Genomic DNA, 14,132 nt, shown 5'->3' on the forward strand with positions numbered 1-14,132 from the left:
CAGCAATTGAAATGCAGGCTTCAGTTCCCACTTGGCCTCTGAAGCCTTGATCATCTTCCCACTAGTTGAGAGCATGGTCTGCATCTCCTCAATATCTGAAGTGGCTATCTCCGAGAAGCTGGAAAGCCCTTCAGTTGGTAGTTGAAATAGATTTCTGAATAATTCTTCATCAACAATCATCAAGTGATTGTTGACCTTCATGTGAATCTTCCCATCATCATTTAGCGAGCTGAACTCATAGATGAAGAAGATTTCTTGAGTGGCAGACCCAAGAATTTACGAAGCCCAGAAGATTCAATCTTTTGAAAAACTCCTCGAACTGCTTCATCGTTGATGGTGAGAATTGATTCAAAATCGACAGCAACCACATTTATAGAAATGCTGGGGTTTGGGTTGCCATTTGTATCGAACTTCCGTAAGAAAGAAACGTGAAAGTAATTTGCTCTGAAAATTTGAGAATGATGAGAATTTGAGGGTAGATAAAAGAAAAATTGAGTAGGGCGGTACTCATATATGTTCGTGACTTTTCAAATTTCGGACACGTGTTAGTCCGAAATTTTTTATCAAAAATAATTTGAAAATAAAATCAGTTCTTTCAAACGATTAGCTCATTTCTGAAACTGAATCTAAGCGGTTAAGAAAAATATTATTTATTTGAAATTAATCAGTTTTGAAATAACATAGTTTAATCAGTCACGAATCTCATTGTAGAACAAAACTAAGTTAAGATTAATCAACTTATTTGATAAGATTAGTTGGTTCGAGTACTGAATGATCAGTTTGAAACTAAATCAATTTAGTTCAGGTTCAGGAATAACTGATATCTGTCTTATCAGTTAACCAATTAAATTCATCATTCCCCATAAATTAAGCATTAATACAAATCAGTAAGCCCTAAAATATTTCTAAAGTAAGAAAACTTAGTATCTGCTAAAGGCTTAGTGAAGATATCAGCTGCTTGTTGTTTCGTTGAGATGTATTCCAGTATGATGTCCTTCTTTAGAGCATGATCTCTGATGAAGTGATGTCTGACATCAATATGCTTGGTTCTGCAGTGAAGAACTAGATTATATGTGATCTCAATTGAACTAGTGTTATCACAAAAGATCGGTGATTCTTCTGCAATAAATCCATAATCTTTTAGTTGTTGCTGAATCTAGATCAGTTAGACACAAAACTTTCAGCAGCTAAGTAATCAGCTTCAGTTGTGGAAGTCACAATAGATGTTTGCTTCTTGCTAAAACATGAGATCAGTCTGTCTCCTAGAAACTGACATGTTCCACTTGCGATCTAGCTTACATCCTGATCCGACTAAATTTGTGAGGGCCCGTGCTCCTGACTAATATTTAATGACCAAACAACTAGGATTTATTAATGTAAACAGCGAAAGCGATTAAAATTTTTCATTTTGGGCCTACAGAAATTTCGGCATGACCTATTCGTAAATAGGACATCCAAAAAAAAAAATACAAAACATCACAAATAATATTTATATACTCGAAATAAAGTCATAACATCAATTCACAACCTATAGCCGCACTGGCCAGGACTGAACACATGCAGAGCCGGCAAGGCTCGATCACACAACTATCAATTCAAAACATCGTAAAAATAATAGTACAGCTACACGGGGCATCTCCCCGGTAAATGTATGACTCTATAATATAGTATATATATATATCTGGGAACTCTCAACCATGACTCGACGACTGGGCACCACTATCTGACGCTCCACCAGACGCTTCAAATCCTCCTGGATGACCTGCTATGGCATCAAAAACAACCACAGCATAAAAAGAAACGAGGGTTCGGGCCCCAGTACGACGAACCAGTAATATTACGACAAATATAACTGAGATGAAATGAAATAAAGTAAAATGCGATGCAATGCAATGTAATGCAATGCGTGAAGGGTAACCACCGATAATGGATACCAAACGGAGTCCAAATGAATCGCATTAACAACAGTAACAGTGGCCACCCGTGCCAGGAACGTAGCAACGCAACATCAAGTCGCCACTCATCCATGCACGTAGCATCGAGGGTACGGGAGCTACCCGCTCAGCCTTCATGCAAGTCATCAGGAGTGCTAAACCTACCCACCCGCTCCATCGATGACGCAACAACTCGATAGATCAATATCAATAGCAATCCAAGGAGTCAAGGCTCGAAATGCTATGCACTAATAGTATCAATACAAATAAATGCATGAATGCAATCACGTATTCACAAAAGCACATAAAGCACGCCACAACTCATTACAACATACTCAACGTCATCTCACGTCATAATAGACGTCGTAATGAAAACAGTTCGTACGTACCTCAACTGAACACTTAATTTACCACTGAAATTCCTTAAGGATTTCTCGAATCCAATCCTGTGACAAATAATTATTTCATATCAAGTTCAATTTATTTTTCAAATATTCAACAATTTAGCCTAAAATTCCAATATTTTTTTTTAAATTTAGGCTTTAATATTTCTAAATTACTATACGACAATTTTATAGCATTTAAACATCTAATTATTGAGCTCTAAAATTCGAAAACCCAAGTTTAAAATTCTGAATTTTCGAAATTATTCTCACATAAATTCCGAAAATCTGATAGATACCTCTAATCGGCTCAATTTTTGTACCTACAATCAATAATATAACAATTATCATTTTTAACCAAAAAAATGGAGCAACCTTTTACACAATTTCTGGAATCATAGTTTATACCTCAATATATATACCAAAACGAAGCTTATGACCCAGAGAACAAAAGCCCTTAATCAATTTCCGAAATCCGGCGACGTACGGCGACGATTCAACGAAGAAACGGACGACGGGTTTCCGACGGGTTTTTGAAAAGTGTCGAGAAACACTTCAAGATGGGTACCAAAACGTAGCTCTCGTCGAGAGCTTTCCAACCGTATATTTATTTGAATTCTTCGGAGACCGGTGACGGAGATACTGTTGATCAAAACGAACGGCAATTGTGAGAATCGAAGAACAGAAGCTACGAGAAGAATTAGGAAATCGGTGTGTGTTTATAGTGTAATGTGTGTGAGAGAGTGTGTATTAATATATATATATATATATTAAAATTATATATATATATATATACACATTAATATTATATGTGTGTTTATCTTTTATCTTTTCGGGGTTCGAAACTTGACCCGACCTATTTTATTTCAACTTTTGTGTGCTATAAAATTTAAATATGCATAAACACACAATTTAATTATCTGGCTAATTATTTTAAATTCCTCAATTTAAAATAATAAATCTTAATTATCGCCAAATAACATATAATTAAATCGGGTCATTACAGTTCTCCCCCTCTAACAAAAGATTTCGTCTTCGAAATCGAAACACACAACACACATCTTATATACAACACAGTCAAACATTTACCACTGATAGTACATAGGAAAGTCAGAGTACATGGAATAATTTGTGACAGTGTCAAACAAGTGAGGCCATTCTTGCCGCATTTTAGCCTCTAATTCCCATGTAGCTTCTTCTCTCCCATGTCTACTCCATTGCACCATAACCAGTGTAATCGTCTTATTCCTCAGTTGCTTCTCTTTGCGATCAAGAATTTGCACTGGATGCTCAACGTAGCTAAGGGAACTATCTAACTCCACCTCATCAGTCCTCAAGACATGAGAAAGATCTGGCTCATACTTTCGTAACATAGATACATGAAACACATCATGTATAGCAGACAAACTCTGCGTCAAGTCCAAACGATAAGCCAAAGTGCCAATCTTCTAAACAATCGCATATGGACCAATATAACGTGGAGCTAGCTTTCCTTTGCGCCCAAATCTCATAGTACCACGAAACGGTGATACTTTAAAGAAAACCTGATTGCCAACCTGAAATTCTAAAGGCCTACGCCTTTTATTAGTATAGCTGGCTTGACGATCCTGTGATGCTTTCATTCTTTTCCTGATCATTTCAACCTTCTCTTTCATTTCTTGAATAAATTCTGGCATTGACATCTGTCGTTCTCCTACATCATCCCAGCATATCAGAGATCTACACTTCCTACCGTACAAGGCTTCAAATGGTGCCATTCCGATGGTTGCTTGGAAGCTGTTATTGTAAGAGAATTCAACAAGTGACAATGATTTCTGCCAACCACCCCTAAAATCCATCACGATTGCTCGCAACATATCCTCGAGTGTCTGAATGGTCCTCTCTGACTGACCATCTGTCTGTGGGTGATATGCAGTGCTCATTGCCAACTTTGAACCCAATGCTGATTGCAAACTGCTCCAAAACTTCGAAGCAAACCTGGGATCACGATATTATACTATGGTTACTGGCACACCATGCAATCTTACTATATGATCAATATGCATTTTTGCCATTTTCTTATAAGTACAAGTACGATCATAAGGAAGAAAATGAGCTGATTTGGATAATCTATCAACAATCACCCAAATCGCATCACAACCACGAGTTGAACGAGGCAGGTGTGTCACAAAGTCCATAGCAATGTGCTCCCAATTCCACTGTGGCACTTCCAGACTATGTAACATAACACCAGGTCTCATTCTCTCAGCTTTAACCTGTTGGCACGTTAAACATTTAGCTACAAATTCAGAAATCTATTTCTTCATGCCTTCCCACCAATAATGAGATTTCAAGATATGATACATCTTCCTGATTCCTGGATGAACACTGTGTCGACTACAATGAGCTTCTCGAAGTATAGATTCTTTCAAATCTATCAAATTCGGAACCACAAGTCTACCATTATAGCGCAGACATCCATCTGAAGCAACACTGAACTTGTCTGATTGACCTGTCATAGTCAATTCTTTTAGTTTATGAACATGCGGATCAGTTCTCTGTGCTGCTTTGATTTTAGAAACAATTTGTGGTTCAACTTGAATAGATGAAACTATAAAGTAGTCGTCCTTAGACCGATAAGTCCATCCTGAAGTTCCCAAATGCTCATGAACTTTTGAAATAGTCAAAGATGTCAACATTTTAGGCTGAACCTTTCTACTCAGAGCATCTGCAACTTGATTCATCGTCCCTGGTTGGTACTGAATATCACAATCAAAGTCTTTAAGCAATTCTAACCATCGACGTTGTCTCATATTCAAATCAGACTGTGTAAAAAGATAATTCAGACTCTTGTGATCAGAATAAATCACAAATTGTTCCTCGTACAGATAATGACGCCATATCTTCAATGCAAACACAATGACAACTAACTCCAAATCATGAACTGGATATCGAGTCTCATGCGGCTTCAACTGACGAGATGCATATGCAATCACTCGCCCATTTTGCATCAAAACACAACCCAGTCCATTCAGAGAAGCATCTGTACAGACAACAAATCCACCTGAGCTTGAAGGCAAAGCTAGCACTGGAGCTGTGGTCAAATTTTCTTTCAAAGTCCGGAAGCTAGACTGACATTATGCAGTCCATACAAAACGTCGATCTTTCTATGTCAACTGGGTCATCGGCCTAGCTATTTTAGAAAATCCCCCAATAAAACGCCTATAATACCCAGCTAATCCCAAAAAGCTTCGAATTTCAGACACATTTGTTGGTTTAGGCCAGTTGATAACAGCATCAACTTTACTAGGATCAACAGATACTCCTTGTGCAGATATAACATGGACTAAAAATAAAACTCTGTCCAACCAGAACTCACACTTAGAAAATTTGGCATGAAATTGTGCTTCTCTGAGTGTTTGAAAGACTAGTGCCAAATGTTATTTGTGCTCTGTTTTTGACTTAGAATAAATCAAGATATCATCAATAAATACAATAACGAATCTATCGATGAATTCTCAAAATACCCGGTTTATTAAATCCATAAACACTGCGGGTGCATTAGTCAAACCGAAAGGCACAACTAAGAATTCATAATGCCCATATCGTGTCTGAAATGCTGTCTTAGGAACATCTTCCTCTCGGACTCTAAGCTGATGATATCTGGAACGAAGATCAATCTTAGAATACACAGAAGTACCCTGCAACTGATCAAACAAGTCATCAATACGCGGCAGAGGATATTTATTCTTCACAGGAGCCCGATTCAACTGCCGATAATCGATGCACATTCTCATCGTTCCGTCTTTCTTCTTTACGAACAATACTGGAGCTCCCCAGGGCCACATACTTGGTCTGATATAGCCTTTCTCCAGTAAATCCTGTAGCTGTTCCTTGAGTTCTTTCAACTCTGTTGGAGCTACACAATATGATGCTCAAGAAATAGGATTCGTCCCTGACATCAATTCAATGCTAAGATCTATTTCCCTTTGAGGTGGAAAACCCAGAATCTCATCAGGAAATACATCTGGAAAATCCTTGACAACGGGAATGTCTGAAAATTTCAATCGTTCTTCCCGTGTTGCATCAAGAGCATAAATAAAAAATCCTTCATTGCCGATTGACAACAACCAAAACATTTCCATTGCAGATACTAATGGAATTCGAGACTGTGAATCATAACCATAAAAATTCCATTTGCTGCCATAATACGGTCTAAATCTGACAACTCCATGAAAACAATCCACAGTGGCTCGATAATTTGTCAACACATCCAAACCCAGAATACAGTCAAAATCAGTCATGTCTAATTTGATTAGATTTGTTATCATAATATTACCCTCAAATCTAATCACACAGTTCAAAATTATCTCACGGGACATCAAATATAAACCGGCAGGAGCAGCAACTGACACAGTATCCAACAAAAGAATAGTAGCAATCTCATGCTCATCAACAAATGAAGCATATAAAAATGAATGAGATGCTCCTGTGTCTATCAATATGCGTGCAGGATAGTCAAAAACTGTAATGCCCGAGATTTTTATCCTGTTAATCTGAGCCGATTTATTGATTCATTGATATGATTATAGATAGAGCACGTCGAATTTGGAATGGAATTGTTGAGTTGAGAATATGTGCAAGAATTATGTGTGAGACCCGAAGGTCTCGCGCATATGCGCGGCTGGTGGGGAGAAGGGGCGCGCATATGCGCTAGCAGATAAAATTGTTAAGTGCCGAGACAGTAGGTCTCGCGCATATGCGCCGGTTGAGGTCGCGCATATGCGCGAGATGTGCAGAATGAAAAATAAGCCAAGTGTCCTTGCCATGCATATATAATGTGTATTGTTTCATTTCCTTCGAGATTTCAGCAGGAAAGTGAGAGAGAAAGTTCAGAAATTCCCTCAAGCTTCAGCTTACCTTAGATTGTTGATTGTGAAGAATCCGATCATCCGATTTTCGATCCGAGACTAGATTTGTGCTCCTCTCATCAAGAGCTATCTAAGGATGTAAGTGTTATTAATTTTCAACATGATTTGAAGTTGAGATGGTTGGGGGAAATCAGAGTTTGATTGTTATTAATTGTTCTTGTGATTATTGGGAACGTTTATTCGCAATAGGATCGAAGAAATAGTACCGTATGCAATTGTTGTGAATTTCAGCATATATTGATATAATTGAATAGATTTTGATATGCTAGAATTAGAATTGGGATGATATAATCTTGCTTATGAGTTATTGATATTGATTATTGATGTTTGAGTTGACCGGTATCGCAAGATTACGCCGTTATGCCGCCGGAATGTACCGAGATTGAATATTGATCCGTATGTGTACTTCTTTGAGTTAGAGGTTGATATGGTACATTGTATATATGTCTTTTCAGATTGGTATTGACTGATTGATATCGAAATTTCAAGACTTCGACTTGTTCAGACCGGGACTACGACAAGAAAGGTATAATTCATGTTGATTCGGGGAGATATAACTCGAATTAGATTTGATTTGAGTTTCCCAAAATCACATACTAGATTGTTATCTTTTTATATGTTGATGCTTTGTTTATAGATTTATATTCAAGCATTTAAGATAGGAAAGACATTGGCAGACTTGCCAAGCTAGACGTTCGGTGATATCGACGCATAGGAGCAGAATTGACTCCGAATGTAGACATTCGATACAGACATGACCGAAGTCTAGGAATAAGACGTACCGTCACCCCGATTGGGAGGGTAGGTGGCAGACTGTGACGTCTTATTCACACCGGGATCCCTAGAGTTAGAGTCGAGCCGAGTCAAGATATGATTTCGATTTCAATTGCATGCTGATATTGACTTGGTTGCATAGATTATGGAACCTAGTGCCATTGATTCTATTCATGAGAGTATGTTTCATGATTTATATTGTGTATATGCATGTGTACCATGTTTTATACTGGGATTTGTTCTCACCAGAGTATCCGGCTGTTGTTGTGTCTGTATGTGTGCATGACAACAGGTGGGACAGGATCGGGGTCACGCAGAGGATGAGAGATCGAGATAGCGTGGAGATTACGGGCGTAGAAGATTACTAGTGGTTTCTTACTAGACATGTACTGAATTTCTAAACACTAGTATGTTAATTTTAGCCGAACATGTGAAGGTTAATTGTAGTTGAATAAGATGACAATGTTTTATATAATGTCTTGTGCTTGTTTATATACATTTGAATAAATGTTAAATGCAAAATTTTGACCCACATTTTCTAGCAAAGATCCAATTAATCCCAAAAGATAATCGAGTTAGAGCCCAGGTCCCCACAAAAACATAACAAATACCTGCAATCACTCCTCCTGGTGCATCCTGAGCCTGGTCCTGAGTCAAAGCATGGACTTGGGCTTGCTGTGGCCCTGGAAATGGCTGCTGAATAGGACCTCTGGGAGGTGGGTAACAAGATTGCTGAAATGATTGGGTAGGAGCATATGGTCTAAAGACTGGTCCAATGGGAACTTGACCAAACGGTTGTGGCTGGAACTGCTGTCTCCCTGCATTAGGACATACTCTGGCGTAATGTCCAATCTGACCACAATTATGACAAGTCCCCTGAACTCCTACACATTGGGAACTGAAATGTCGACCACCACATCGGTCACAAAGCACAGTGCTAGACGACCCAACAGAACCTCCTCCTCGTGCACTGCCTGAACTGGAGGAGCTGGATTGAGACTTCTTCTTGAATTGCTTTCCTTTTGCCTTGTACCTCTGCTGTTTGGGTTGTTGGTATGACTGTACAGGCTGATATGGAGGTAAATCCACTGGCATTAACATACTACTCCCAGATCCCTGAGAAACAAATGATGGACCTGGCTGTGGGTCTCCTCTGAGCAAACTTGCTTCAATTTTCTTCGCCTTTTCCACTGCTTGGATATACGTATTAGGCGATCCAGTCATTACCAAAGTATGAACAGTCCGCTGCAACCCGTGCAGAAAACATGATAGTTTAGCCTGATCATTCCTAGCAACATGTGTAACATAGGGCAAAAGAGCAGAAAACTGTGAAGCATATTCCACCACGGATTTATTGCCCTGCACCAGCTGATTGAACTCTTCTTCTTTAGCATCATAATACGATGGTGGTGCATAATCTTGGGTAAAGTGAGCACGAAAAGCATCCCAATTAATAATTTCACCAGAGTCCTTCATTGCTTCCTCTGTGGCTTCCCACCAGAGTTGTGCTCGGTCTTTAAGTTGGTAGATGGCAAGCTTCAATCTAATATCTTGGGAATACTCCAACAAATTACATAGATGATTTATACTTTTCAGCCAGCCTGCTGCTTTTTCTCTGCTCTCATTGCCAAAGAATTTTTGAGGACGTAATTCCTGGAACTGAGAAATTATTAACTGCATTCCTCCAACTTTCTGTGTCAGCTGTTCCACTTCTTGCTCAATCGCTACCTGTCTAGCTCCAGGTCTTTCAGGTCGAGGAGGTTTTTGGTTCACTTCTTCTTCAACATTTTGAGCGACTTGTCCTCGAGGCCGACCACGTCTACCTCTAATGATATCTGCAAGTCCTCGAACATTTTGCGCCTCAGATTCTTGCGCTATTTCTTTTCCTTTTCTACCTCTTCCTCCAGGTGCCATTCTACAAGACACGAGTATTAAATCCACAGGCAGATAACAGGTAAAAGAAAGTTATAGACAAGTTCTAAACTACATTTCATGCCTAATCAGCTAGTAATTCTAACGCAGGTAAATTCAACCAAATCACACCAAATAATTCAAATAAGAGCAAATAGTCAAACACATGCATAATCATGTTATTTGTGTCTAGACTCAAGTGCCCTAGACTCTAATTCGAGCATATCCCAGTTACGCTCTGATACCAACTGTGAGGGCCCGTTCTCCTGATTAATATTTAATGACCAAACAACCAGGATTTATTAATGTAAACAGCGAAAGCGAATAAAATTTTCCATTTTGGGCCTACAGAAATTTCGGCATGACCTATTCGTAAATAGGACATCCCCAAAAAAAAAAAACAAAACATCACAAATAATATTTATATACTCGAAATAAAGTCATAACATCAATTCACAACCTATAGCCGCACTGGCCAGGACTAAACACATGCAGAGCCGGCAAGGCTCGATCACACAACTATCAATTCAAAACATCATAAAAATAACAGTACAGCTACACGGGGCATCTCCCCGGTAAATGTATGACTCTATAATATAATATATATATATCTGGGAACTCTCAACCATGACTCAACGACTGGGCACCACTATCTGACGCTCCACCAGACGCGTCAAATCCTCCTGGATAACCTGCTATGGCATCAAAAACAACCACAACATAAAAAGAAACGAGGGGTCGGGCCCCAGTACGACGAACCAGTAATATTACGACAAATATAACTGACTTGAAATGAAATCAAGTAAAATGCGACGCAATGCAATGTAGTGCGATGCAATGCAATATAATGCAATGCGTGAAGGGTAACAACCGATAATGGATACCAAACGGAGTCCAAATGAATCGCATCAACAACAGTAACAGTGGCCATCCGTGCCAGGAACGTAGCAACGCAACATCAAGTCGCCACTCATCCATGCACGTAGCATCGAGGGTACGGGAGCTACCCGCTCAGCCCTCATGCAAGTCATCAGGAGTGCTAAACCTACCCACCCGCTCCATCGATGACGCAACAACTCGATAGATCAATATTAATAGCAATCAAAGGAGTCAAGGCTCGAAATGATATGCACTAATAGTATCAATACAAATAAATGCATGAATGCAATCACGTATTCACAAAGCACATAAAGCACGCCACAACTCATTACAACATACTCAACGTCATCTCAAGTCATAATAGACGTCGTAATGAAAACAGTTCGTAACTGAACACTTAATTTACCACTGAAATTCCTTAAGGATTTCTCGAATCCAATCCTGTGTCAAATAATCATTTCATATCAAGTTCAATTTATTTTTCCAATATTCGACAATTTAGCCTAAAATTCCAATTTTTTTTTTAAATTTAGGCTTTAATATTTCGAAATTACTATACGACAGTTCTATAGCATTTAAACATCTAATTATTGAGCTCTAAAATTCAAAAACCCAAGTTTAAAATTCTGAATTTTCGAAATTATTCTCACATAAATTCCGAAAATCTGATAGATACCTCTAATCGGCTCAATTTTTGTACCTACAATCAATAATATAACAATTATCATTTTTAACCAAAAAAATGGAGCAACCTTTTACACAATTTCTGGAATCATAGTTTATACCTCAACATATATACCAAAACGAAGCTTATGGCCCAGAGAACAAAAGCCCTTAATCAATTTCCGAACTCCGGTGACGTACGGCGACGATTCAACGAAGAANGTGTGTGTGAATAGGTGTAGTGTGTGAGAGAGAGTGTATTATTATATATATATATATATATATACATTAATATTATATGTGTGTTTATCTTTTATCTTTTCGGGGTTCGAAACTTGACCCGATCTATTTTATTTCAACTTTTGTGTACTATAAAATTTAAATATGCATAAACACACAATTTAATTATCTGCCTAATTATTTTAAATTCTTCAATTTAAAATAATAAATCTTAATTATCGCCAAATAACATATAATTAAATCGGGTCATTACAAAATTGAAAGTAGAGTATTTAGCATAACATAAGCCCACATTTTGTGTGCCTTTGAGATATTTCAATATACGTTTAATATCTAACTAATGCGATTGTTTAGGATCAGCTTGAAATCTAGCACACATGCATACATCAAACGAAATATCAGGACGACTAGCAGTTAGGTACAATCATGACCCTATTAAACATCTGTAGAGAGCCATCTCAACTGATATTCTCCCTTTATCTTTGTCCAGTTGCTTCACTTGAACTCCAAAAAAGAATGTCAGTTCAGCCATCATACTTATCTCAAATTTGTCCTGCATCAGTTTAGCAAACTTTTCGCACAATTTAAGGTTAGTTGACTCAAAAATAATATCATAAACATAAATTTGAACAAGCAGAGTATGGTCTTTCTTTGTGAATTTGAACGGTGTCTTTTCAACTGTTCCTACAATGAAGTCATGAACAATTAGAAATTCTGATAGGGTCTCATTCCAGGCTCTGGGAGCTTGTTTAAGACCATATAAAGCCTTGTTAAGTTGATAAACATGGTCAGGAAGTAAATAATTTACAAAACATAGTGGTTGTTCTACATAAACTTATTCATTTAACTGTCTATTTAGGAATGCAATCTTTACATCAATTTGATAAACTTTGAAGTTCTTGAAGGATGCATAGGCAAGAAATATTCTGATTGCTTCTAGTCGAGCAACTGGAGCATACGTTTCATCATAGTCAATTACTTTTTCTTGCCCATAACCTTGTGCAACTAGCCTTGCCTTGTTGCGCACAACTGAACCGCCTTCGTTCAGTTTGTTACTGTATACCCATTTGTATTTATAATAGATTTTGAAAGAGGTCTTGGAACTAAAATCCAGACATTATTATGAGTAAACTGATTTAATTCATCTTGCATAGCATTTACTCAACTGGGATCAGTTAGGGCTTCATCAATTTTCTTCAATTCTATTTGAGATATAAAAGTAGAGTGAACAAATAAATTGAACATTTGTTTCTTGTCTTTACCAGATCGGATGAGTTACCTATTACCAAATCATATGGTTGATTTTCACTCCATCTGCAGTTTAGATTTGTCAAATTGTTCTGCACAACTGGATAAATTTGCAACTAACCAGTCTCTTCTGCTTTAGTTGGAATGACTTCATTTTGGGTTGGAATATCATCTTGGCGTTCCAGAAACTGATAATCAGGAACTGTCCAACTGATTGATCCACCACTTCGAGTTCTAGTGTTCGAAGGAAGTTTCTGACAATGTGAACTTCATCTTCACTATTATCCTCCAAACTGATAATTGTTAAGCGATTGATTAGCTCAACTGGATTAGTTGGCTTATCAGTTAGTACAGTTTCATAAAAAAGAACATGCATTGACTCTTCAACATTAAATGTACGCTTATTAAACACTCTATAAGCTTTATTAACTGATCATCAGATTTAATATCAAAAGCAGTTAGGTGTGTTTTACCATTATTATGAATGAAACAATTACGATCAAATATTTTAAAGTATGATACCAAACCTTTCTTTTCATGCCAGATCTCATAAGGTGTTTTTAAATGATTTTTATTAATCATTGATTTGTTCTGAGTGCAACACACTGTGTTAATTGATTCTGCCCAAAACCTTTGCGAAATTCTGAAATCAGCAAGCATAGTTCTAGTTGGCTCCTTAAGAGTACGATTTCTGCGTTCAGCTACACAATTCTGTTGTGGTGTTCTTGCAGCTGAGAACTCATGTTTGATTCTCAAAATTTCAAGAAACTGAGAGAGTGTTTGGTTGAAAAATTGAGTTTCGAGATCGGATCTTATTCTATCTGAAACCTCCACTACTAAATTATATATGTATATATATATATGTATGTATATATAAATATATATATATATATATATGTATAAATCGTCAACTGACCAAAAATACTACATCGACCTTTAAAAAGACCAACTAACATCCAAATAAAGCATAAAAATCTTTAATAAAATCATTAACAATAATCTTTGAAATCTTTTATCTATCAAGCTAATGAGGAAAATAGATGTCCCTCGGGAGTGTACTGTCACACTCGATCCACTCAAGCGTCAGTGCCTCTTCATATCATCATATCCTGCAACATTCAAACCTAATGAGTCTAATGACTCAGCATGTTCTAAATATGAGTAGCGAATAATACATATCTGTTGAGATC

At 37.6% G+C, this 14,132-nt stretch overlaps 1 protein-coding gene across 1 annotated transcript; it reads right to left on the minus strand.

Annotated features, from left to right (window-relative positions):
* Positions 1–221: 221 nt before the first annotated feature.
* LOC140981570 (uncharacterized) lies at positions 222–5,040 on the minus strand. The gene is made up of 7 exons (XM_073447999.1): positions 4,684–5,040; positions 4,441–4,572; positions 4,209–4,294; positions 3,862–4,093; positions 3,407–3,726; positions 2,324–2,380; positions 222–444 (listed from the first exon to the last, which is right to left on the minus strand). Exons 1-7 carry the CDS (start codon positions 5,038–5,040, stop codon positions 222–224), a joined length of 1,407 nt encoding a protein of 468 aa, XP_073304100.1.
* Positions 5,041–14,132: the final 9,092 nt, after the last annotated feature.

Source organism: Primulina huaijiensis, chromosome 7, assembly GCF_012295235.1.
Source record: "Primulina huaijiensis isolate GDHJ02 chromosome 7, ASM1229523v2, whole genome shotgun sequence".
NCBI lineage: Eukaryota > Viridiplantae > Streptophyta > Magnoliopsida > Lamiales > Gesneriaceae > Primulina > Primulina huaijiensis.

What these genes read in the sequence shown, in the direction of transcription:
- LOC140981570 (XM_073447999.1), bottom strand. Translation starts at nt 5,040, where the DNA reads ATGAATCAAGTTGCAGATGCTCTGAGTAGAAAGGTTCAGCCTAAAATG. An exon ending in ATATCACCCACAGACAGATG is followed by an intron (nt 4,094 to 4,208) that starts GTCAGTCAGAGA and finishes TTACAATAACAG; the next exon opens with CTTCCAAGCAACCATCGGAA. An exon ending in AAATTAAGTGTTCAGTTGAG is followed by an intron (nt 445 to 2,323) that starts GTACGTACGAAC and finishes TCAAATTTTCAG; the next exon opens with AGCAAATTACTTTCACGTTT.